The 27255-nt window shown below is 38.6% G+C and overlaps 1 protein-coding gene across 14 annotated transcripts in view; it reads left to right on the top strand.

Moving 5' to 3' along the window:
- The first annotated feature begins 17487 nt into the window (after positions 1-17487).
- Positions 17488-27255, top strand: part of PTPRC (protein tyrosine phosphatase receptor type C) — a 117343-nt gene continuing 107575 nt past the window's right edge. For 5 of the 14 annotated variants that reach the window (XM_070602430.1, XM_070602433.1, XM_070602434.1 and 2 more), the window contains exons 1-2: positions 17559-17699; positions 17782-17897. In XM_070602430.1, coding sequence (XP_070458531.1) covers positions 17825-17897 — 73 coding nt within the window. In that variant the 5' untranslated portion in view covers positions 17559-17699; positions 17782-17824. Of the gene's footprint in view, positions 17700-17781; positions 17898-27255 lie in introns of all 14 variants that reach the window. The other 9 variants (XM_070602442.1, XM_070602445.1, XM_070602441.1 and 6 more) reach the window with 8 other exon arrangements.

Raw genomic sequence — 27255 nt, forward strand, 5'->3', positions numbered from 1 at the left:
CTGACAGCATCAGTGAAAACTCATTTATCCACCTGGGCTGGCACACAGCTCCAGAACCTGGGGGTCCTGACATTGTCCTTGTGCATCATGTTCCTCCACTGAGGGGAAATCGGTTCTCCCATTTTAATAATGTTTTCCAGATTTAAACATTAGCACATAAGAACGCCAGAGGCCCCTAAGTCCAAATCATTTGTTTTGCCAATTACAAAATCGACACTTAATCAGATAAGTTAAATAATTTGTAGAAACCACTCAGGTAATGAATAGCAGAAATAAGACTAGATTCTAGATCTTTGATTTTCAGTAGAGGACTCGAATCACTACATCACTAGTAAGGAATTTTCTTTTCTTTCTTTCTTAAGAATGGGTTTGCTCAGAAGGATGAATGGAACAAACCAGAAAGTAAGCCTCCAAGAATTGTATCGTTTCACTATTTTTTGCATGGCTACCCTGAGTATATTTGCATGAACTACCCTCAGTATATTTGCATGAACAATGTTGAGCATGTTCTAATCCACTAAAGCAGAAGGTAGAGAAAGTTACTACCGTCCTCTTCAAGCAACAGCTCTTATTCTGCTCATTGCATGTTGCTAGCTTTTTAAATATTTAAATATCCTACTTTGTAAGTGGGGTCCAAGCCTAGTCATGGTGAACATCTAATAAATATGGCTGTAAATGTTAAAAGTTAAGAATAAATTTCACCACTTTAATAAACATGGTGAGGAAAAGTATAAACTATACAATATCGTAATTTAGAGTTTATTCTATTTCATAATTACATACACCTATATGAAAGTGATACATGTGCAATTCATTTATAAGATATGCCATGAGGAAAGAATGAAAGTCCGAAGTCAGCTCTCTGGTTATGTCTAGGCTTGCCTTGCTAATGACATTTTCAATGAGTAGAAAGAGATTTTCACTGAAAATTTAACAGTCAGTTTGACTGATTTCTCTTATGGTTTAGCCTGCCTACAGTAGGTGAATAATTCTTTCCTTAGATACAGAGGAAAATACAATGTTAGAGGAAGTTATTTATTTAGAAGTTCAAATTCTTTGAAATAAAAACCACATACTCAAATGCTACCCTAAGTGGAAAAGGAAAAAAAGTATGAGTGTAAACACATCGACAAAGAGCTTAATGCCATTGCATTTTTCTTGAGAAAGTCAGCATCATGCATGCGTGCTCTGTACATAGAATATGCTTCTGGTCAACAGGTTCATGTATTTCGTATATAGGATAGGATTAGAGTCAATGTGTTATTTATTTGTGCTATTATACCTTTGTGTTTTAAATGACATAACACTCATTATAGAAAAAACAAGCAAGACTAACATGTACAAAGAAGACAATGACATTACCTGACAATCTAACACTCAGAGATAATCACGGTTTCTCTCTTGGCAAACATACTTCTAGATGTTTTTCTACGCATTCATTTGTATTCATACACACACACACACACACACACACATCCTGTTACATCAATGGAATCTTACAAAACATGCTGTAGAGAACCTACTTTTGCCATCACCTGTAGATGCACTCATTTTATAGGAGGACGAATAAGTTGTTCCAAGAATGCTATCTGGAAGTGTCCTCTTTCTTAATGGAGATTCAGTTGCATGTGCTCTTAACATAGTAGCAAAATGAATAACACTGAATAATACAATATGGAGTAATAATATTTTAGAGGGTGAATATCAAATAGTTGTGATAAGATGATAAAGATGCCATTAACTGGAAGCCCAACCTGTGAGGTGAATTTGCATTTTGTTACACTTATTCTTGTTTAAAACTTGTATTATGAAAACTTAAACAAAAATAGAAATAAAAAGAATTGCAGTGACCAGCCACATACCTGCACATATATTCACCAATTGTTAGCATTTTGCTGTATTTTCTTTTTGCCTATCTATCAACTTCTAGATTTAATCTCCTTAATTTTTTCCTGAAGCATTATGAAAACATCATGACAATTTACACCTAAAAACTTCAGCCTGAGTAAACAAAAATCATGAACATTCGCCTATATTCACATTCATATCATAATACCATTACCACATACCTAACAAAATTACCACAAATCCCCTAATATTATTTAATACTGAAAATTGACTTATTCTGAAAGTCAACTTGCTAAAGCTAGAAAAAGTTTCCTTTAAATTACAGTTGGGCAGTTCAATTCTTTTAATATAAATAGTGGTTTTTTTTTTTTTTTTTTGGTGAGTAAGATTGACCCTGAGCTAACATCTGAGCCCATCAGCCTCTATTTTATATGTGCAGCATCTGCCACAGAATGGCTTGTTGAGTGGTATGCAGGTTCATGCCTGGGATCCAGGCCACTGAAGCAGAGCACACAAACTTCACCACTACACCACCGGGGCCAGCCCCTAATACAAATAATTTTTTAAAAGCTGACCTTAAACTCTTGTTGATTCATGATTTTATCTTGCAAATATGTTATGTAATTTCCAGGTGAAAATAAATACGAGTATAATAACAGTGTGTGCACATGGAGAATGTTAAGATAATCTTTTTTATTTCATGATGAGAAATTGTCAAGTGACTATTTGGTGGTGTGAACTCTGCACACAATTTGCTCTGTATTTTGTTTCTCGTGTGTGCATAGTATCTATGGTGTGTCAACATTTGTAAGCTTCAAGCTAAAGAGCTGTTTGTATCCCTTCACACGGCAGCACCACGTGTTCATGGGATGGCCCTCTCTTATCTTTGGAAAGCCTGGATTCACTGACATCCCTTTAAAAATACCACCACAGATGGTCAGGCAGAGCATCACGGTCTTCAAACACAGTAAAACATGAAGCTGGTTCTGGTATTTCAAAGTAACAAAAGATTTCAAAGAATAGAGCAAACAAACAAAAAAACCCAGTCTTCCAAGGATCTCATTCTTCTGGATAGGTTGAGATCACAAGACGAATCAAATGGAACGAATGAAGCTCCTTCAGCAGTCTTGAATCAGGGGACTAGGATTAAAATATGTACTTTCCTTCATAAAACGCTTGAGAAGATAAAGTCAGTTCTGTCACTGACATGGTCCTTTTCAAATCTACCCCCCACACACCCTTTTTTTTTCTTTTCAATCATTAGTTTACCATTGTGGAGACGTCTACATACCATGTCAACCTCAAGGTGACAAGGAAAGAGCTCTGTCCTCACTCCCATGTGTCTAGGCATAGCAGACATTTTCAACACATTCTAGGTGTTCTTAAATTGTGCGTTCTTTATTTAAATGAAGACGATCCCGTCTAGAGTTAGGACGTATACATTAGCTGGGGCCAGGGTAGGATGTGAGCTACAGATGTGTGTCAGAAAGGGGCGGAGGCCTCTCCTGTTTAGGAGAAACTACTGTCCCTAATGTGCACTTGATACCCATGTGAACGTTGACTTGTCATGGGGAAGGAGGAACACTTCTGTGGCTCCCCTCTACCGCAACAGGGGCTCTAACCTGGGCTTGAACTCGGCCCCGCAGCTGTGAGCTTGGAGCTCGGCCTCATCCTTGTGAATCACCTTTGCTATGAAACCCAGCCTGCCGCTCCCTGCCCCACAACCTTCCTCCACCTAGCCTTGGAGAAGAAGTGTCCCACAGGAAGGCAGGGCAAAGCCTACAGCCCAGCTTCCCTGTCCCACACAGAGAGGCTCTCGGAGGCGGTTACAGAGGCCAACGTGCGAACAGGTAGTGTTGAAAAGGGAACCACTGACTTCCTGTGAGCACACGTTCTTGTCTCGCTCTGGCTCTGCAGCCGAGCGGAGGCTGCTCAGTTCATCACAAAGGAAGTCTCAGCACCGTGAAGGTGCGGCTCCAAGGAGCTTTGGCTTGTGGGTCGGCAAGGTATTCTGCAGTGAATCAAAGAACCACGTTCCTATTGTGAAGGTCACTCCGCCTCCGGTGTTACATGTTCCTAACTTACTGCCGCAAGTCATGGATCTGTGGCTCTCAGATTCTTGCTCACAGGGTTCACAGCACACATTTTGCAGCTGCACCACCCAGCTAGGAGGGGTGAAACCAGCGGAGCATTTCAGGCTGAGCTCATTTCCGCCCACATCAGAAGCAACAGAAGAGTTTGCGGAAAGCTACATTTGAGCCCTCCATTAGCTGCTTCACCTCTTATAACCAAGATGCCACTTCCTACACCATGTGTTGATGGGGGGCCACATGGACGTAATGTTGTAGAGGGGATCTGGCCCTGAAGGTGCGGAGGCTTTAAGTTTGAGAAGTCTTTCCTCGTTGACCCTTGCTTTCCAGTGATGTTCTCAACACAAAGGAACTCTACTCCCCTCTCCCTCCCGGGATTCGATGTTTGATGTCACCAGACACATTCTGAGCACTTGGAGAAAAGAAAGATAAAGAGAGAGAGAGAGACAGAATGAGAATGAGACTATATCAACCAAAAGTTTATTAGAAGGGTCATGACACAAAGAAGATGAAATAAAAAATATGAAAAGTTACCAAGTTGTATATTATTTGTTGAAGGAAAATAAAAATGAGTAGGTAGCAGAGAGGAAGAAAAAAGGAAACATTTATAAGATTCAAAGCAGGAGAAGTTGGAATGGAGCGAGGAGACAGAGATTTTACTGTTATCCACATGTACCATAGCTTACAAGTCTGACTGGTGTAAATACTGGGGAGCAGTCTACGAGTTCTTCATTTCACCCCCTCCTGTTGGATCCAAACGATTGATGAGACCTCTTTACTGTCTTTGCCCATTAGTCTCAACGCTTTTCCTTTGGTTCTGTTCCTCATCGTGGTGTCATGATTATTGTCCCTCCCTTCAGTCAAATCCACCCCACGCTATTGACAGATTGATTTACCAAGGATAAATTTCATCATATTCCTCCCCTGCTTAGGATGCTTTGATGATCTTTCATTGCCCGCAGGCTGAAATCTGAGCCACCAGTATCACAGGTATGGCCTTTCATGATCCGAGGGCGGCCCATCTCTCCAAATCCTCCTCTGCACACTACCACGCTGTGAAACCGAAGCACTTGGGGTTCCTCAAACAAGGTGTCTTGTTGGAAACCTCCAGCGGGTGCATTTGTACCTGGTGCCCCTGCCCCGCCCAGCGAGGTGCTCTTCCCCCCGTGCACCTTGTACTGTCCACTCAAGCATAGTTGATCACTTCCTCCTTTAGGCCACAACGTTATACTTTATCACACTGCATTTTAGCTATTGAACTATAAGCCTGTTTTCACTATTAAATAGTGAGCTTCTGGTGGATGTGGACTTTGTTCCTACTCATTTTTGTGTCCTTAATTCCCTCACTGGCGCCTGGAATATACTAGATATAATTCTAAAAATATTTGTTGAAGAATAAATTAATGAATATTCCACTGCAAGGAAGTCTTTTCCCACGTGGTGACTCAGGGCACTTTCTGTTGCAACTGTCACACAATTTGACTTCACCTAATTTAAGCAAAGAGGTAATTTATTGGCTAAGGTAAGATAAACCATTTAGGGATGGCGCTGCACTGCATATAACTAGATTAAGCATATGAAAATATCGTGTTTTTCCACATCTCTTAGTTCCCATCCGCATCGTTGCATTCAAGCTGTTTTGGCTTTGGAGTTAGAATTGCTATAGTAGGAAGAGGAGGCCCAAACTCCAGCCTTTTTCATTCTTTCAAGTTTCAGTCCAGCATTAAAAAAAAAAGTGAGAGTTCTTTCTCGAAAATATCAACGTCACCTGAGCCAAATTTATCCTGGTTGGGTTATGTGCCCACGGTGGAAGCAATTTTTCTGGCCAGGAGAATGCCGTCCCCAGATGGACATGGGTCTGAGTCCTGTGCTCCACCTGTGCAGTCAGCTTCTCCAGCGCAACAGGGTGGTGTGTGGAGAGGAGGATGTGCTCAAGGGGTGGTGAGCGGGAGGAGGAAGAATTAAAGCTGAGCGACAAAAACAATAGGTCAGTTACAGGGTAATGAAGGAGACACAGTGTGCCTTTAAACCCAGATTTAGAAAGGTGGGAGCTTTGCTTGTTGCCTAGTTCCTAATGGCAAAATCAGAAAACTCGTCTCCTATTTGATTTAGTATAACTCATAATTTTCAATGTGATTTTTTAATGCAAATTTTATTCCCTTTGATAATGGAGTTGTATCTATGGCACCAATAAAACTAATTGTTTTGATCAAGACAGTCAAAATTGCTCATCCATATGGCCCAATGGGAAAGGGCATTTGTAAGGGATGGGCCAGTGAGATAGTCAGAGACTTTTCCAAAAAACTAAGTGCAGCTTTTCACTATTGTGTTTGTTATAAGAGTTATTGCAATTATCTATTGCTGCTTAAATAATTCCAAAAATTAGGGCTTAAAACAATTTATTATTTTCAGATCTCATGATTCTGGGGACCAAGAACTTGGGTAGGGCATTGTGCCCTGGTGTCTGGGGACGAACACACATCTGAAGGCTAGAATAATCGAGGGCTGCCTCAACATCTCCTTTTTTCTCTTTCCCTGCCAAATCCAGTCTGCAGCCTGTTGTACACCCCATCAGCTAAGAAAGGTTTTAAACTTGGTAATGTTTAAAAAACACTAAGGATGAATAATGCACCTTAAAGCTGAAACTTACATAAAATTCAAATTGGTATTCACAGATAAAGCTTTATCAAAACACAGCCACATATTTGTTTAAATATTGTCTACTCTCTGCAACTGTATATTCTACAAAACCCAAAATATTTACTATCTGGCCCTTTACAGAAAAATTTGCTGACTTCTACTTTAAATAACTTCTATATGTGGCTACTTTAGGCTCAAGGCTTTAAGGGCGAGTGTTCAAGAGACAGGAAATGGAAGCTGCCATTTTCTTAAGGCCTTTTCTATTGTTCAAGTCTTGTCAAAAAATATGTGGTCAGCCTTAATCTCTCACATTTGTCCTACAGCCTCTTTCCAAAAGAGGAAATTTTTGGAAGGCAGAGGGCATTTGTTGAATTAAGTCAGTGAACATTTTCGCAATTACCATTGGTTTATTAAAGCATTAAAATCTCTTTGCCTTGATTGCAGACGGAAAAAAAATGGTAGTTCCGTCTAACTTTCACCTTTAGTTTAGAAATGAGGATCAAATATAGAAATGAAGATATTAGTTTCTAATAGCTCTTTGTGTTCTGACCTCATTCTAACAAACTTTAAAACTTTTTGTTTCTGATCTTACCATATAATATAGTCATTATTCACCCGGAGGTTTCCAATCCAGGATAATGGATTCCTTTTTAAAGAAGAAGTTACCGATTATTAAGTAGCAGTCCTCTTGATTTTTGGATTTATGTCAGTTTGCAGTGAAATGGAATTTTATTAGCTGGTAACCCTTTCATGTGTTCAGATTGGAGAATGAAGTCTCAGTGTAATTCTTGGCCAGTGTGCTGACTAGAAGTAGGTGGGTAGCTTCCTTTGACTATTTCCTCAACACATGATGCTTCCCTCAAAAGAAACAAAGGTCAAACCTCTCTAACAGTCCACATGAGCCAACTGGTTACATAGGAAAGCAAAGTCCGCTGATTCAAAACACAGCTGCCATCCATTGGCATGGTGGTGGGTTCTTTCAAGTGGTGATTCCCAAGAACTTGTACACGGTTATTAAATTGCTAAGTAAGAGGCTGAAAAAAGGGCTGGCCCAGTAGCGCAGAGGTTAAGTGTGCACCTTCCGCTTCTCTGAGGCCTGGGTTTGCCTGTTCGGATCCCGGGTGCGGACATGGCACCACTTTGCAAATGCCATGCTGTTGCAGGCGCCCCACGTATAAATTAGAGGAAGATGGGCATGGATGTTAGCTCAGGGCCAGTCTTCCTCAGCAAAATGAGGAGGATTGGCAGTAGTTAGCTCAGGGCTAATCTTTCTGAAAAAAAAAAAAAAGAGGCTGGAAAAGATGGGCTTGCAGATTTTTGAAGCTCATGTTTAAAGATGGTTACAAATTATGGATTGAAATATCTTGGAAATTGGACTAGCATCTCACTTGGAAAAAGTCAACATTCTAATTTTTGCACTTCTTGCTACTGTTAAAGTTCAGTAAGAAACTATCCATCCAATGATGGATTGTCTAAACGTTAGCTGAGGAAGCTAGCATGTGAGAGAGAATTTTATAGGTAGGAAGAGGTGGAGAATTTCTTTGAAATAGAGAAATAAGAAAAAGAGTGGCTAAATGGTCAGGGAACAAGTAAATGGGAAACTGAAGAGTAGCAAGAAGATCTTCTGGTTCTTGGGTCAGTGTCTAGACCACAGGCTGTATTGTCTAAGGAACTAACATTTCTGGGTCCCCTTCCATGTATAAGACATTGTGCTAGATGCTTGACACATCATCATTTTATTTAGTTCTGATTCCGTAAAATAGCATCCACTATTTTATGCTGAGGAAACCATGCTAAGAAAAGGTGCCAATAAGCATAGATAACAAAATAACTTTTTACAAGGTCTCAGAACTTAGTGGACTTAATTCCCCCTTAAATTTTTAGGATGGAAAGCTGACTCAAAAGTGTAAGCCCTCTATATATTATGCTGTATCTCTATCTAACAATATTGTTTATATGTTAAAGTTTCCTCACATGGGAAAAAGAAATGCCCATCTTTCACTTGTTCATGTGTTCATCTCTGTGTTCATTTATACCATTACTCTTCCTTTACTAACAGATGTGTTCTGGGCACCTTCTAGAAGGTTCCTAGCACTTTCCTGGCACCAGTGATTCAACAGTGAACAAGATAAGCAGGGCCGTTGCCCTAGTGGAACTTGCATTCAACTTGGGGAATGCAGAAGAAAGGCTAGTAAATAAATGGACAAATAAAAATATCACCATTATTGAGAAATGTTACAAAGGAAATGATTAAGGGGTTGAGATGAAGCAGAGAATCAGAGCTGGGGATTTTCTTTAGAAAAGATGATGAGGGAAAGCCTGTTTGATAGTTAAGTCATGATGTAAATAAAAAGTGGAAGGTTTTGGTGATGGGAAATAGGAAGGAAAGAGCATTGTTCAAGTAAATGGCCTATGTAATGGCCAAGGTGGGATCAAGACAAACTTGGGAGAAGCATGGAATGAAAAGTCTATGGGATGAGGTGTAAGAACCAGACTGGGGCTGGAACTTACAGGGCCTTGTGGGCTGTGATAAGGGCTTTGGATATCATTTGAATTGCAAATGAGAAGCTTTAAGCAGATGTTAGGCAAGGACACAACAGGAAGTTGTCTTCCTGCTGCATTGTGGAAATGGCTTTGAGAAAAGCGAGAGTGGAAGCTGAGAGACAGGTTAGGAGGCTGTACTAGTCTTCCAGGAAAGAAGTGGTGTTGCATAGACATGGCACTAGTAGGACTGGAAGAAGGGGGTGAAAGCGGTGTACCTTTTAGACACAGAATTGAGAGAACTTGCTTATGGATTGGGGTGAGCTCAAGATGAAGATGGGGAATGGGGCAAAGAGCGGATCTGAGATGACTTCCAGGTATCTGGCTTGAGTAACTGGGTAGGTGATGATGCATTTCATCAAGGGAGGGATGTGTGCTGGGGAAGGAGGGCAGTTTTGGGGAGTGGGGAAATCCTACATATGGTAAGCTGTTGGCTCCAATCAGAGAAGTAAAGGAAGACTTCCTTGATATGGGGTGGTTGCTCCTACTGGTAGGATTGGGAGAATATTGCCAGATGGGGAGAGAGCTTTTAAAGTACAGAGGATATTATGTGTGAAATCTTTTACCTTGACAAGTCTATGGTGAACAGGAGGGTCTGAGCCAATGCCTGTGTGACTGGGGTGAAGGGAGATGGTGAAAAATGGGGTTGTAGAGGCAGATGAACGTCAGGCCATGCAGACCCTTGGAGGCCCTCCTTAGAATTTTTCTTTTAACCCTAAGTTTGATGGAAAAATATTGACAAGATGGGGGTTGGTTGCACAAGACACAATTTCATTTAGAAAAGACCTCTCTGAATGAAGGGTGGAAAATGGATTGGCAAGTGAGACATAATGTTAGAACAGAGATAGGCAAAATTGCTAGGAGGTCATTTTAGTTATCTATTCAAGAGATGTTCGTAACTTGGACTAAGATGGTGGCGGTGTAGATGGAGAGAAATTGACAAATTTAAGATATATTTAGGAAGTAACATGGAGAGAAGTTAGGAAGATCAGTTACAAGAATGATACCGAGGGTTCTATTTTCACTGCAGAATGGCTGGCAGTGCCACAAACTGAGGTAGGGAATATGAGAACAAAATCATATTTTAAGGAGAATGATTGTGAGTTTAATTTGCATCTTCTGTTTCCCAATTTGTTCACTGGGTCCATTTTCAAAGCCCTTAAGGGCCCTTGAATTCTAGCTATATTGCTAGAGTTCTAATTATTTTGCTAGACGCCTTCATAACTTCTTGGGATACAGTCATTTTAACTGTACTGGACAGAGGAAAACATACAAAAGTCAGAGTAAGAAATAGACATCACAGGGGCTGGCCCCGTGGCCGAGTGGTTAAGTTGATGCGCTCCACTGCAGGCAGCCCAGTGTTTCGTTGGTTCGAATCCTGGGCGCGGACATGGCACTGCTCATCAAACCACGCTGAGGCAGCGTCCCACATGCCACAACTAGAAGGACCCACAACGAAGAATATACAACTATGTACCGGGGGGCTTTGGGGAGAAAAAGGAAAAAATAAAAAAGACTTAAAAAAAAAAAAGAAATAGACATCACAAAAGATCATGTGGAAGGGAAAGCTGAGTGTGGATCTCTTACACATGTGACCCACAAAGTCATAGACCCACATAGCTCTCCTTACTCCCGAAAGGAATCTGGCTTCTTGGAAATCACATGAGCACCAAGAAGTACTTTTGCCCAACTCAGGGCCTAAGCAGCAGATTTTTCTCACCCTTCTTATTCTCAGAAGCTGCAGCTACGATACTTAACATTAGGCAGAGTCTTGTAGCTATTACAACTCTCTACTCATCAGTTTGTAAGATAACATATGTTGTCTTAGACACCCATGGCATCGCCCTAGTTCCTCAAGGGCAAAGTAACCCATGGACTATTTGGCATGAAACACTTCACCTTGACACCAGCACAGACATGCTATGACTATAATACAGCAAGGAGGGCTGTAGGGAGAAGGGGCTGGATGACAAAGTTTCTTCTAAGGAAGTGGTATTAGGTCTTTCCACGCAAATGGGCCTTGTTGAAGCAAACAAAATGCTTTATGAGAAATTGTGTTTTCCAAATTTTTTTTTAGTAACACAAAATTCCTCCCCAAAATAGCATCTTATGTCCCATGTTGTCAACCTAAAGAGAGACTCAAGATTGCATCGAATTAAAACCTGCATAACCAGAGCTCACATGTTAAAAACTTTAGACAAATCAGAGCAGAGAATGAGTCTTTTTAATCTGTTTTGGTGATTGGCCAAAGCAACAGGCAGTGACTTCAAGATGCCAAGAGCACGGCTGATGAGACTTGCAACAGACTGAAGTGCCAGGAACACATTACGTCAAATTCACACATTCGCTCACGTGTTCGGCTCTTGTTTTATTTAATTTAGTTTAGTGAGCTGCAATCCATAACTCATCTAGCACTCTTTACTTTGTGACTCTCTATTACGAACTTGGAACATCGGCATGTCTATATTCTTTGAAATTTTAAGATTTGCTGTTAGCTTTCTGAAAGGACTTGTTGTTTTTTACTGTCCATTATTTGTTGGGACTAACGTCAAGCTGGATTCAGACATTTTAACTCAAAACTGCATAGTCTGCAACATTTATACACGGTCTCCTGATGGTTCATTGATGTTATGCTGCTTTTCCACAGGGCTCTTCAGACCACGGTGTGATTGATTCGAAGATGGACTTTAGAAATTTTTTATGAAAAAGTAAGTAAAACACAGACTACTATTTAACATCATTTTCAAATAATCAGAGCTACTAAGAAAGAGGCCACGACCAACCACTGCTTCCACATTAAATTAAAGATGAAGAGTTCGAGAGTCGTAATAACAAGGGATGGAAAATTGCACACAAAGTTAACGAAATTCACGCAGGTGGGTAGAACAGCAGCTGGGTGGACTTGGTGTGAGGACAGCATCAGTGACACTTGAGACAGCAACATGTGCATCAGCTTTTGCTTTTTGTTTTCTATCTTATTGAAAAAGTAATAACACTTAGTGTTGTGAAAGCTCAATTAATTAATTAAACAAACATCAATACATGGTTTAGAGTGAACATGTTAGATTATAATTAAAGCATATATAATAGATCACATGTAGAGTCGTGACTTCTATTTTACACTAGCATATTTTCCAACATTCTATTTCTTTATAGAATTTGGAAGTTAATTCATCTCCTTTGCTGTCCTTGCTACATGTTAGAGTTATGCATCCAGCTGTGCAATTGGAATAGTCCAGGAAGGAAAGTCATCCATTGCCAGGAGCCAGTGTAGCAAGAGATAGAGAAAGAGAGAGAGAGACTTCAGTATCCTGCAGCCTTCAAAGGAATCAGCAAATGTTAAACATGGCTTGTGATCAGTAATGTGGGGCCTGAAGTAAAATGCACACATCTCAGCTTAGACCGTATGGGACAAGAATAATGTGGAATCCACAGAAGACCAGGCCAGTGTGGTCTCGGTTTGTTAAAAGCTACAAGACTTTCTTAGCATGACAGATTTGGAAACTGGTATCCCAACTCATTGTCTCTTTAAGAGTTCTTTACATATATTACTGGTTTATCAAATAGTCTGAACTCATTGAGATACAACCATAAAATAATTGTATTTCTCTCCTGCCACTGGTCAGCTATTTCAATGTATATCATCGATTCTAGGATACACAGATTATAAAACATATTTTAACATCACTGAAATTGGAATATATCTTGCAGATGACAGGGCCTTTATGCTGATCAAAGAAAACACACCATATTGAATTTTCCTGTTCTGTCTCTTAACAATACGGGTCCCATAACTTATAAGTTACCTTGGGGTAAAAAACAAAAAAGGCTCATTCATTCCAGTCCAGTTAAACACTCAGTCTCATATTCAGTTTGACTCTTTCACCTCCTCTCTTCCCTCTAGCACCCATCAGGCCTGTGCCCATGGGATTTCCAGGAGGGAACTGGTCTGGTCAGGTCCTAGGAGAGCTCCTCTCCCTCCCTCCTGTGGGTCTCTGTTCCTCTTCTTTGTTGGGGCTAGAAGGAGAGAAGGATGTGTATTCTATTGTGTATGCATTCAATGATAACCCAGTATGTTTACTCTACAGCATTAATTGAAACCTTGCTTAATTAATTTAGTTCTCACAGCGACACTCATGTCGTATTATCAGCTCCGTAGGAGAGAGATTAAACCACAGATAGAACTAGGATTTAACCCTGTTGCTTGACTACTAAGCAAAATCTTTTTTTCTTTATTACATCTGTGTTGTACTTTTTACATCAGTTGGCAGTGGTGGAGGGATGCTTGGACCAGGGTTACCTAAGATCACTAGGAGAGCTCAGGTTCTGGGGCCCAGAACAGGAGAATCTGTCAAGGCAGCACTATCTCCCCCCTTAGGCAGCTGGACGCTGATGAGTCTTGTTTTTGTCTGGATTCTCATTTTACACAAAGACAGAGGGGCAGATTTATCAAGGAACACTGATTTCTTTGCTCAATACCTAAATTTTCAAAAGGCAAATGGCAGAATGCAAGAATGCATATTTAGATCAAATCATAAAGATGAATTGTTCCCTCCTTTGTCCTCTTATAATATTTGGTTCATTGGTAAGAGTATGTATCACATTTTATAATTGCCAGTGTTGACTAGTTCAGTCATTTATTTAACTGGTAAACATTTCTGCCACTATCACTGCCTGTCTGTACTGCGGCACATGCTTCCCAAACTTTCTGCCTCCTCCTGCGGCTGCCAACCTCCAATATGTTGGCCGCACCCCAGCCTCATGTATAAATCTTATTTATTTATTCATTCCTTTAACAAGTACCATGTATGGCAACCACTTACTAAGCACTCCTTCAACTTCATGGCGTATCATCCAGAACACAGGTTTACGTTCTGGCAGGGGAAGTAGATATGAATAAACAAATACATCCCTAGATATGGAGAGGACGAACAAGATGCTGAGATAGAAAAGAACATAGAGGGACGTCTCTTAAGGGGGATGATCGGGGAAAATTCACTGAGAAAGTGACATTTCAGCTCTGTCTAAAGAAGGTTATGTAAAGAGTGGATGGTGGGGGTGGGGGGCAAGAGCATCCTGGTCAGAATGAGGGGCAGAGGCATTGAAGTGGGAAAGAGCTTGGCATTTCAAAGAACAAGAAGACACGCATGGCCAGAGGAGAGAGTGAATGAAGAGGAGAGTGGCGCTGAATGAGTTGAGAAATGTGTATGTAATTTGAATTTTATTCAACATGCAAAGTGGAAAAATATTGAGAGGTTTTAGGGACCTATCACAACCTTTGTATTTAGAGAAAATCAAATTGCTCCGCAGAGGAAATACTGAAGGGAGAAAAGATGGAAGCTTGGAGATCAGTTAAAAGGCAATTTCAGCAGTGGTGGTGGCTTGGTCCTAAGTAACGTAATTGGGAATGGAGCACAGTTATGACGGTGGAGACGGAATGAATGAGACTTGCTAGTAAGTTAAATGTAGTTGTTACAGAAAAGGAGAAATAAAAAATAAAGCCTAGGTTTCTAGCATAAGTTGCTGTATGTATGTTGGTGCATTTTCAGATATGGGTAAGATTGGGAGTTAGGGTAGGTTTAAAGAAGAGATGGGTCAAGACTTCCACATTCCTTGAGTTGGCTGAGAGGCAATCCAGTGGACGTGTCAAGAATGCAGTAGCAAATGTGAGTTCAGAGACCTGAGCTGTAGGTCTGACCGAAGATATCTATCTGTGAGTCATGAGCATGAAGGAGCTCACCAAGAAAGAGAGAAGTGGGTCCAGGACTGAGCTTTTAATGTATCACAATACTTAGAAGTCAGGTAGGGGAAGAGGACCCAACATGGCAACTGCTGAGGGTAAGCCAAGAAGGGTCAAGGAAAATCAGTAGATGCTGGTGTTTTGGAAGCTGAGCAAAGATAAGGGTTGGAGAAGCTGAGTCTAGCTCTGTTGAGTGCTGCTAAGTCACATATGACGAGGACAGAAAAGAAAGTATTGATATACTTATTTTGGATAAGTATATATGGATATCATTGGCAAGAAGATTCAAGAACAAGGCTTAAAATGCTTCAATAGCTCCCAAATCTCTTACGATAAAGAGATAAATTTCTTAGAACCTACAAGGCCTAGCAGGGTTTGGCTATCATCTCCTTCTGAAGCCTCATTTTTTTTTCTATGTCTGACTTTTTTTTACTTTTTGAGGAAGATTAGCTCTGAGCTAACTACTGCCAAGCCTCTTCTTTTTGCTGAGGAAGATGGGCCCTGAGCCAACATCCATGCCCATCTTCCTCTACTCTATACGTGGGACACCTACCACAGCACGGCTTTTGCCAAGTGGTGCCATGTCCACACCCGGGATCTGAATCAGTCAGCCCCGGGCCGCCAAGAAGCAGAATGTGTGAACTTAACCGCTGCGCCACTGGGTCGGCCCCTGACTTTTTTTAAATTAAGATGTAATTAACATATAGCACTGTGTAAGTTTAAGGTGTACAAGGTATTGATTTGATGTATTTACATATTGCAGTATCCCAGGGTCCACTTCTCTCTATGCCAGCCACACATGCCTCTTTCTGTTCCTTGAACACACTCTATCCCCTTAAATATATAGTTCTTCTGCCTGGGATACTCTTTCTTTCTCCCCATGCTTGTTTAAGATCTACTATTTTTTCAAGTCTACCTTCACTGCTTTTTATTTCAGGCAAACTTCCCTGACCTTACAACCAGACCAAATACCCTATTACAAGCTTAACTCATACCATTAAGACCGTCCTGTGTGCTGAGCTTGTCCTGGTGATTATAGTTAATTAATTATTGTCTTTTCAACTATAGATTCCACCAGGCCAGGGAGCATATCTGTTTTTGTTACCTTTTTTCCTTCACGTCAGGAGAAATGACTGTCTTATTTTAGGAGATGACCGTATATTGGTTGAATGAATGCATACCACCTGCTTCTGCAGTTAACCTCATGTAATCTCTTTCTATCTTTATGTAAACTTTATGATACGTAACAAGAAAATCTGGGAAATAATTAATTTAAATAAAATATTTAAAATTTAATATTAAAGCTTTTAAAAATTTATTATGTTAATCAGCTATGATTATTTTGAATTTTATTGACCTAACTTTGAGATTGATCGTGGTATTTACCACCTATAGACTCCGTTGTCACTTCCTGGTCCTTTCCCAGCCTCAGTTGTTCTTAAAAAAAATACCATTTATCAGCCACTTATCCAGTCTCTCCGTCAGAATCAATGAGAGTGGATCCCATCATTCTGTTTCTATGAGAGATTTCTGTAGCTGCGTGCCCAGGGCCTGAAGGCCAGGCCCATATGTGATAAAGTGGAGGAGATTTCCTCCTCAAATGCCCTGTTGAAAGACCAGCTGCTGACTAGATTCCAGCCTAGATATCCACTTTAGTGCTGTCCATGTCAAAGGGGAGCTGTGCTCTGTCCCCCAACACGCTGCTAGGGCCTTCCTTCTTGCCTCCCTCCTGATGCTTGCATCTCAGGGATATCAAACTCCAGCTCGCCATTGCCTCCGTTCTAGAGCATCTGAACTGTGCACATACTTATCATTGCCGTCTCTCTTCATTGAGCTCCATTTCCTTATACATTTATAGTATGCAATGTAAATTTTGCTACCCCAAACGCTAATATTTCCTGTAGGCACTAAATTCAATTTTAATACATTAAAATAAAATATATAATCCAACTCATTCATTGCTAATTAATCTCTGTATTCCTCGGGTAGAATCTCTCTGCCCATCTGACTGAAACGGAATGGAATCTCCTAAGTTCTTACTATTGCTTCCAAACTATGATCTGCAAAGCCCTTTTTAAAATGTCTCTTTAAGGTTTCTAAACCCCCATCTTTAGCTTGTTACAGAGTATAGTTCATATACTTAGCTCCGTTTTAAAAGATGGTGTGTCATGCACTTTCCTCCTGGCCTCTGGTTTTGTCAAATATACTGCCATAAGAGCAAGCTAACAGGTCACAGGTATTTGCTTAAAGCTATTCAAAGCTAACCCCCAAATAGATTTCCATTGCAAATGTAGTTTAAGAAATAGGCTGAAGGGCCGAGGACTGAAATTTGTGAGCTCTGACAAATATTTTTTATTAGGCCTACCTACTGAGGAGTTGTGCTCATAGTCACAGCTATTTTAATTAAAAATACATTTGTAAAAAGACAACAACATCATTTTTTTAAACCCACGCTGAATCTGTCTTATCATCCGTTAGACCAGAAAATTATTGATTATTTTGGGGGGATTTGATGTTTAAAGAAAAGTTGCAATGGATATCGTCAGGGAATACTATTTGGATACTTAAAAAACATCTTCCTGGAAGGGAAAATCTTTTAAAAGGTCTACTAACTTAGTGAATTAAATTAGTTAAATTAAGGAAGTAAAATGTCTTTGCACTGAATTTGAACAACTCTCTTGACTTCCTGCAAAGAGGACCCCTGACAGTATTTTTGGAGAAGTTAGTAAAACCGAATCTGACATCACAACCTCACAGTAGTTCGTGCAGCCAGCAAGCGGTTTGCTCTCAGTGTAGCAGAGGAGGAAATTGCTCCCCGTCTGATAAGACCACAGTGAAGAGTATGCATTCATTTCTTTTCTTTTTGATTCAGTTCCACTGAGAAAAATTTTTACAGAGATAACCATTATAATTGCCTTTCAGAAGGACGCATGCCGTTTCAGAGGAATACGGCTGATTCCCAGAAATGACCATGTATTTGTGGCTTAAACTCTTGGCTTTTGGCTTTGCCTTTCTGGACCCAGGAGCGTATGTTACAGGTAAGTATGGGAATAGTAATACTTCTTTCATTGTGTTTTCTTGTGGGGGGACATTGGTTTGAAATAAACATAAATGTTAATCAAGTGTTGGTGCCTGGAAGTGAGGGAGCCCGCTGTAAAATGGTCACGGCTGCTGTGGCTCAGAGACACACGGCTTGCTATGTGACAGAATACATTGTTTCTATTTAAAAAGTCATAAATGCTTGGGGGAAAAATCACAATTTACAAGGAAAACAATGTCTTATCTGTATCTTTATTCACAAACTGTTCAAGGGTATGACAAAAGCCACATTATTGTGTAACCCCCAAGAACATGAATGTAAGTTGATGAAAGACTGAGGAATTTTTTAAGGACCAAATCAGTAACTTTTTATCTTTTTAACAAAAAATGAATTTTATTTAAGTCTTAATATAACTTTGGTTGCATGTAAGCCACTCCCTCTTTTCGGACCAGTAGTCTCCTTCCTCAAATTTTCATTACTACCGAAATATTTTATTGAATACATAGATGTAAGGTAGTTTAAATTAATACACTGAGTATTTAATAAAATATGAACTTTTCTTTTGCATATTCTTATCACAGAATGTATTTTAAATCAGGTTTTTGCTTCCTTACTAATACTTTTAATGACTTTTTGGTTTGGAAATTCTTGTGGGGCCACCGCCCTTCCTGGGTGATAGATAAATAATAGAACCTTGACAAGATAAAATATTTAAACTGTTAAGAACCATGCAAATGTGGTGTTGTGTAGGAAAATGTAACCCGTTGGACCTCAGGTACTTATTGAAGTTTGTTATTTTTGTACACTTATGGTCAATGTAATGGATATTTCTTGAACAATTTCAGTTTGGGTCATGAACACATTTCAGTTGATTATTGAATGCAACTAATAAATTGATATTTAATATCACTCTTTATAAGGTTATATATAAAAGCTGTGTCCTATTACTGAAAGGACATTAAAAATGGTATTTTTGTAGAAAATTCCAAATAAGTTAAAAAAATTATTTTTAAAAATCTTGCTTATTGGAATTCACTTTGAAATCGTTTTTGACTTTCCGGTAGCTACCTCATGAGCATATTATATTGTCAATTTGTATTTTGGGCAATCAAGGAGAGTGGAAAGCAGTGTGAGAGAGTTTGGTTTTTTTTTTAACTGCAAAGAAGGATTACAAAAAAATCTATATAGGTACAGTATTTTGTCTTAGTACAGAAAATATTTACCGAGTTGCCGTCCCTATAAAGTTGTTTGTCAGAATAAAAAAATTATAAAGATTAATAATTTTAATAAGGTGGTAATATGTGTATTATCATAAATCAGAGTATATTTCCATCAAAATTCTCACTCAGAAGCTGTCGTAAACATTTCTAAATGAGCATAAAGAAATACAGAAATATTCTGTAGGCCCCAGAGCAAACCACCATAAAAATTTCAACTCAGTCTATGAAAGGTGTTAACCATAAGAAAAGCCTTTGAATTCATAATCAAAATAAAAGTATAAAATGATCTGGAAATCTTTAAGTCAATTTTGCTGAATAATTTATATTACAGCTGAATGAAGAGATGTACATAGATTTATTTTGAAAGATCAAGTTTAACTTCAATTGCTCAGATAAATGTTGAGAGCAAACATTTTTCTAAAAGGCGGTGATACTCTTCCTGAAATATATACTTATTTCTGTAAAAAAATATAGAGATATAACCATTTGCATCTGCAAATCTTGGTATCATACTTTTGAATTCTGAGAGACATTTTGTGATTCAATGTCTAATCTGTGAAGCTGGCAATACTTTAAATTATATATTTTTTTTATTAGCAACAAATGAGTTGGACTATATGTTTTATGTGTCTATAGGAAATATTAGACTTTTGGGCAATATATTTAAACTGTGTACTCTAAAGGCATAAAGAAATAGAGCCAAATGTAGAGAGATACCGATGGATAAATCTGCACAGAATCAGATGTTTTGTTTAATCTCTACGACACAAATATGGGCAAGGCCAAAGTCAAACTTGGCCAAGGCATTAACAGCACTGGGTTGAGTTTTACACAAAAGTTTGTAATCTCTTTGATCTGTGCCTCTTTGGTATGATAATTGGAAACCAAATCTTTGTGTAAAATTTCTCAGTCATGCTCAGGGACAAGGGTGGTTTTGAGAATGCAGGTAGAGAGAAATGTTGTCTGGATCTAACAAAGGTGTAACACCAGACAGATCTATCCCTCTATAGCATAACAGCCACGAGTACATGAGTTACGCTACGTGAGTTATGAGTCATGACAGTTAAGATTCATTTCCTGGACATAATTCTTCATTTCTACTTCTACATTAAAAAGAAATATCTCATGCTGCACACAGGTACTATGCCTTGCACATCACCAGTGTTCGATACAAATTGTGAATTGAATTTGATGAACAATCCTATTAAGTTGTAAATACTGTATAATTTAGAGATCTTGAGGTGCGAGCGTGATCACTTATTGAATGTTTAATGGTATTTTCCTAATAAAAATCTGCCTGTGACCCTTATCATTGCTAGAATTTGAAAGGGATTTTGTTAGAGGAAGGGGGAAGGTGGAAGTAAGGGTTTGTTGTTCCTTTTCGTCTCTTGCTTTGTGTAACTAAGCACGCGGTCAGAAGGGCTATCCTGAGATAGGTCTTTTCTCTGTTCTGGGCTACTTGACATCCTTCCACAGTGGCAACGAGTGTAGGAATATAGCTATTACTACACTGTTCATATATGTATGTGTCCAAAAACACACACATATACACACGTATATGTATATATGCGTAGTAGTTATAAATGTGTAATTATATATACTAGCTATATAACACACACATATCTATGTATCATCTATCTATCTATCTATCTTTCTCTCTCTATCTATCATCTATCTACTGGTTCTCCATATTTGCCTACTTGTGAATATTGGGGATCTATGGACTTCCATCCTCGGTTAGTTTTATTCTTGCTTTCTGCACTCAGAGTTCCTTATCCTTCCCTGCTATGTGTTAATGGTCCTGCTTCTCCATCTCCAGACTCATCCCTCAGAGATGTGGAACCAACTCCTTTCCTAAACTGAATCTTGATTTAGCAAAAAAAAAAAAGAGAGAGGTACAATCTGAAATATGTATTTAAATGCTCCCCAAGTCCTGTCATTTTGATCTTGAATAATCTCTGAAATCATTTCACCCTCCTTCAGCTCCGTCGCCATCACCTAATTCATGCCTTTATCATCTTTCACCTGGACAGTGTAATAGTTTCCTAATCTGTCTGAACTCTCATCCATTTCTTTCCACATTCTACAGCTTAAAAATGTAAAACAGAGGAGGAAAAACCCCATCTGCGATCTCCTCTCTGTCTTTGGTGTACATTCTAAACTCTGCCAGAGCAACGGAGTCCACCAGTGAGCTGGCAGCTGCGCTTGGAGCTGCACAAGGAGCTGTTCTTTTACTTTTTCTTTTATAATTGGTTAAAATAGAACAAGCAGGAGGCAGTGTCAACATCCGGCTTCTCTACACTTCCTGAAGACCTCTACGGCTCTGTGCAAATCCTATTTCCTCTCGAAGGTTCTCTTTCGTCACTCTTGAAACAAACTATCCCCACTGAGATTGCACCCTTTTTACCACCTTTCCTTGGCATTTTTCCCAACTATTTCAATTTGTTGTTGTGGTTGGTATTATTATTATTATTATTTACCAGTCAGTACATTTACTGCCATTGTAACCTACATGAAAGCAGAAACGGTGTCTTATGTCTTTTTTGTATCATCTATACCTGGTTTCTTGCCGGACACTGAAAAAGTAATGGATGTTTTATGACAAAACTGCAGATTATAATAATGAGGGAGCAGAAGGAGGAGGACAGGAAAAATTTCAGAAAGAGAGGACAGATCGAGAGAGAAATATAAGTGGAAAAGATTAGCCAGAGGCAAAGTGGAAGGATGGAGGCAGTAAGACAATTTTATCAAGACTTTTAAATAAAATAATTTTGGATCTAGATATTTGCAGGCTTTGCCTTTCTTTTTAACTTTTCTGTTCTGCTATTTCTTTCTTTCCTATTCTTCTTTTACTTCTTATCTGGAAAAATCTTCCTGACTTCTTAAAAATCCGTAGTTGAGAATGTTGCTTCTAAATTTTCCTTCCCTACTCTTTGGACATTCTTGCTAATGGCATTTCATTGGGTGGGTCAATTTTGTTCTTCAGACACAGACGTCTCTAGGAAGAAAAGTAAGGAATGAGAAAGGAGATACTCATCTAGCAGAGTGACAAGACAAATAGAGTCAGATCCAGTCCTTGGAAGTACTGGCATGGATACTGATACTAATAATGCTCTGAGACTCTTCCCAAGGGCAAGTGGAAGATGGCTCGCCCTATGCATAGCATTGTGTGCACACAGAAAGTTTGTAGAGTATCTGGGCATCATTTTCTAGTAGACAACACGATAATGAATTTCAATCTGAGTAGGTAGAGAGCAGAGATTTGTAGTCGGGTGAATTAATTTTGTTGGAGAGAGCACAGCATCAGTGTAGACAAAGTTTTGTGTTCAGAGCATGTGTATGTAAGTCACCTTGGTGCAGAGAAAGAAATCTGTCACCACCAGAGACTTTTGATCTTTTTCAGTCATCTTATAAGTTTGTGGGAATATTTACCCAGGAGAAAATGGGAATGGAAATTTAACTTAATCTCAGTTTCAACTTAAGTTCAATTTAATCTAAATAGCTTCGTCAGTACCAGACACCTAACCCCATACTGGTTGCCTATTATCAAAAGATTAGTGCTGTGAGTTTGCGTACATAATGATAGTATTCTTTAGGAAAGGATAAAGGAAAAAACTGATATATTGCAGGCTGTTCATTTAGCATATAATGTGATATCTACTTCTACATAATGCTGAATTATGCAGAAATAAAAATTACAGTAACCATTAGATTTTGTCTACATGACCTAACGAATATTTAGATTACAAAACATCTAAGTGTTACCTAAAATCTTTAATATGAGTTCCTTTTGATATGTCAATGTGCTACTTCAATTTCAATCTGTCAAGAGTCTGGGGAAAGGCTGTTGTGAGCAGAGGATTGTGTGTTCAGGAATCACAACAAAAACAAGAAAAAATTACGAAGGAAACTAACCTTCCTACTCTTTCAGCCAGGACAAGCATAAATATACATAATGTCAATGTTAGTGAAATACGTCCTTTCTACGCCCATTTGTGCTATCTTCAATTGATTCCTTTCTGAGAAGATAATCAGCAGATTATCAATGTTTTTATTAGATTCTTTATGGAAGACCCAAGCTCAAGCAAATATCTTCCATGGTGCTTAGCTCGACAATGTTTAAAGATTAAACATTTATTTCCTGCTAAAAACGAGACCAAGTATCTAAAGTGAAAAAGTTACTTTACTAAAACTTCACTTTTCTCTTCTGTCTGTATTGCATACATAATAAAATTATAAGTGCATACAACGATATTCAAATGAAAATGATCCCCATTCACATATTTAAAAAATTACTTCCAACCAATATGTGAGCAACTGGAGGAAAATCGCCAGTCCTCCAAAATGGTGACCTGCTAACGCAGGACCAGAAATCAAGAGCTGAGGGCTGCTCAGCATCACATGCAGATGTATCAGTCTATGATCAGCTGGTGAAGTGAACTTAACAAACATCACCGATAGACAAGGAGAAATTCTCTGTATTGTAAATTTAAAAACACATATTTCTCCTGATACCTGTGAGAATAGATTAGAGAAAACTGTATAAATAACAATGAGGTTAAAAGGTGATATCATGGCAATAAAGTGTGGTTACTATATTTTAAATATCTCCACTTAAAGACAAAAACAATAATTTGTCTACAGATAAAAGGGATATTAAGCATCATAGGAAATGAGTTAGGAGCCATTCCAAGCTGGAGAATACCCGGGCATTCAGAGTGAGAAAGGTTTTGGAAATCTAATTCTGTGGATTGTGTGATCTTGATCCAAGTCATTTTCCATCTTTGTGGCACAGCGTCCTCATCTGTAAAGTGGTATAAGCATTAAAAGTGATAATGTTTGTGAAAACGCTTTGAAAACTATGAAAAATTATATGTACATGATCCCATGAAATCACAGCTCGCAGCTCTTTACCATTGAAACGTGTTTCCAAAGCACAGCTCTTCCTCTGAGAAACTCTCGAGACCAGGTTTAAGGTTATGGGGCAGAGGAATAAATCTTTATATATCTCAGAGTTCTTTGCATCTTCTCTTTTAGAAATTTTCAGGCTACTCTGGATTCTATCTTTTAAATGGTTTGTAACTCCACCTCCTTTTACAACTCTTTGCTAGAGATTCTTATCATTTCTTATTGTAACAGTAGGCTGTAATCTTGCCTGCCTTCAATCCCTACTGTGTACATATCTCCCCCTACCAGGATAACCTGTGTAAAAGGCAAAACTTAGCTACCTACATCCCTCCTTCAATGGCTTCCTATGGGATAGAGAGTATACTGATCCCATGATTATGATCTCAAGGATGTTTTGACTCAATTTTCATAAAATATCATTTAATTAGAATATACCAACATTTACAAGTTTTTCTTGAGGATAGATTTCACAGAAAAAACTCTATTAAGCCAACTTAATTCCCTGAGTATTCTTTTCTATCATCTGATTAAATCAACCAATTTTTCCATTTTTATTTTTATTTTATGGAGCTAATGTTCAACAGCATTAATTTTCATTTAATTTTTACAATTTATATTAAATTTATGCACCAATGTTTGTCCACATCAAATTTGACTGATTATAGCTTATGCCTCTGGGTATTTTCCTTTATTATTTCTCCAAGTGTAATTTTCCTTGTCAAACAATATGGATCTACATTTCCCAAAAAAGTTTTAATTCTTCAATTTATCTTGAAGCATTTTTTATGTGCAATTTTAGCCACTGCTAGTTTCACTTTTTTTTTGCATTCCAGTGTTATATAAAATGTCATTTATGTAATGTAAATTTCCACTTTGTCAAATTTTAGATGGGCAGTATTAGCCATTCTCCAATTTATATTACGTTGATATTCCTATCAGTAACATTCATTTTGTGATTGAGAGCCCTTTCAGTAAGACTCATTTTGAAATTTTAAGAGTTTTGGTTATTTCTTTAAGTAGCCAATGGAAACTTTAGGAACATTTGTAGGATGATTGTATAATCTAGAATTGTTTTATTTTAATTCTCACTCATTTGCATGGCATTTTTCTGATTAGCTTACACACCTTGTACCAACTTCATACTAATTGGTGGAGCAACAAAATAAAGAGAAGAATCAACATGATCAATTTAAAATGTTCTCAATGTACAATGGTGGGCAGGCTCAAAATAAGGTGTCAAATCATCCTACTTTGGCCTCTGTGCTTTTAGGAAAAATGAAAGTTATTAGCAGGGCACACACAGTTCTAGTTTAATCTCTCCAGATTTCTCCAACTTTACCTGTCACTACTTTGTGACATATACTCTACAATTTTGTTATAACTTGCATTTTCCTAAAAAATAATGTTTTCCTGTCTCCAAACTGTTGGCCATGCTGTTTTTTCGTCCCTCCACATCATTTCTTTACTCGGCAAATTATGAATTTGGTTCAAAGGTCACTTGTTCCAGGCAGCCCTCCCGCACATCCACTGCTCGTCCACTCCTTTCATACCTGCGTAAGTGCTCTTCTGCTGTGATGATCCTGTGCATAACCCTCTTGGAGATCTTTCTACTTGGCTGTCTCTCACAGTAGCTGATGAGCTCGCGTAGGTTATCCTGGGTCTCTGCTTATGTCCCAGTGAGTGCCTGCAGATCCTTAGAATTTGTTTGTTGAATGAATGGATTGTCTGTCAATGCACCCCAACCTCATATGTAGAAAACACTAAAAACTCACAAAAACAATTTTAATTCTATTCTGTCCTTTTGTTGTTGTTGTTAAGTGATCTATTCATGGGGAAAGTTTCTACAGGATAGAAATTTTCAGGAAATAAAGAAAGAAAAAAATTGCTTAAAATTCTTGCCAACATTTTGTTTTTCTTTTTCTCCTCTCGTCTTTCGGTCACACACTGTGTATAAAATTGCATATCCCAATTTTTTTCTAAGAAAGCCATGATTATTCTAGGCAATTTGTTTGTTTTGTGATTTAAACTGAAAATAAAAGATTTGTTTGGAGAGAAATGTTAAAACATGCACACACGCACATCACACAAACAAATCCTTAGCTTTTTTTTGGTGATCTTTCACAGTAATTTTCCAAGGTCATCAGCTAATAAGAAGTGGGAGTTCTGGGATGAGGGCTGAGATTTCATCCTTGCTCTGTCTGATTGTAAGGCTGTTCTTTTTCCACTGGCTTACTCAGCCTTCTTAGTGGTCAGCTTAATAACCAGGTAATTAAGGACATGACTACATCATGGGGGGCAAAGCACACCAAGACTGAAGATAGCTGGTAGTTTCTCAGAGATCTTTTGTGTGAAACATACCCACCTGATTTAGCTACATAGGCGAACCATAGTGCATGAGCCACTTCCATATTTTTAGCAAGATCGAAGTCAGCTAACACTATCTGTCTCTTACAAAAAGCAAAATGATATCTTTGGTTCATTTATCTTTACTATGAATGCTGATGCCACATTAATAATGCAACAGTTATGTGTTACTGTCATCTTGAAAAGAAGGTTAACAAAATATAGGACTGAGTCTCTCTCAAGGTGAGTGACATGATGGAAAGAATGGATTTTCCCCCAGCTAATTTGTTTTTGATATTACATAAAGTGAAAGTCATTGAATAATTTACCAAAGTATCTAGATTTTTTTTTTTGAAGTGCAAGGGAAATAACTTGACCTTTGCTAAACGCTTTGATCATGGAAAACACACGAGATTCTCATCTTATTCCAGGAAATATAGACACCAGATAATCTTTTCATGGTCATCCAAGAGGCATCTTAAATGAATCAGGTAGAACTATCTTACAGTTTTCTACTCCAGGGACGAGTTGCTTATAACTTCAGGGAAAGTAAAGAGAAACACGTTTATTGCCTGTTTACTATGATAAATGTGGACTGCCAATCAGATACTTTAGGCCAAATGTTCCACTTTGACTTCGTAGACATAGGTTTCCAAATACCCTTTTGGTTTTGTAGGAGAGGAAGACAATTCGTCTACCTTTCATGTCCTTCTGGCTGGTCGAAGAGTTAAATCAACGTGAGACAGAATAACGGGAGAAAAATCAAACAGAACTTTACAACATGTACACATGGGAGAAACCTAGGGAAGCTGAGTAACTCCTTAGAATGGCCAAAGTCTCCACCCTAAATACCGTCTTCAGCTAACGACAAAAGAGGATGTTGGG

The sequence above is a fragment of the Equus przewalskii genome, chromosome 31 (genome assembly GCF_037783145.1).
Source record: "Equus przewalskii isolate Varuska chromosome 31, EquPr2, whole genome shotgun sequence".
Classification (NCBI taxonomy): domain Eukaryota; kingdom Metazoa; phylum Chordata; class Mammalia; order Perissodactyla; family Equidae; genus Equus; species Equus przewalskii.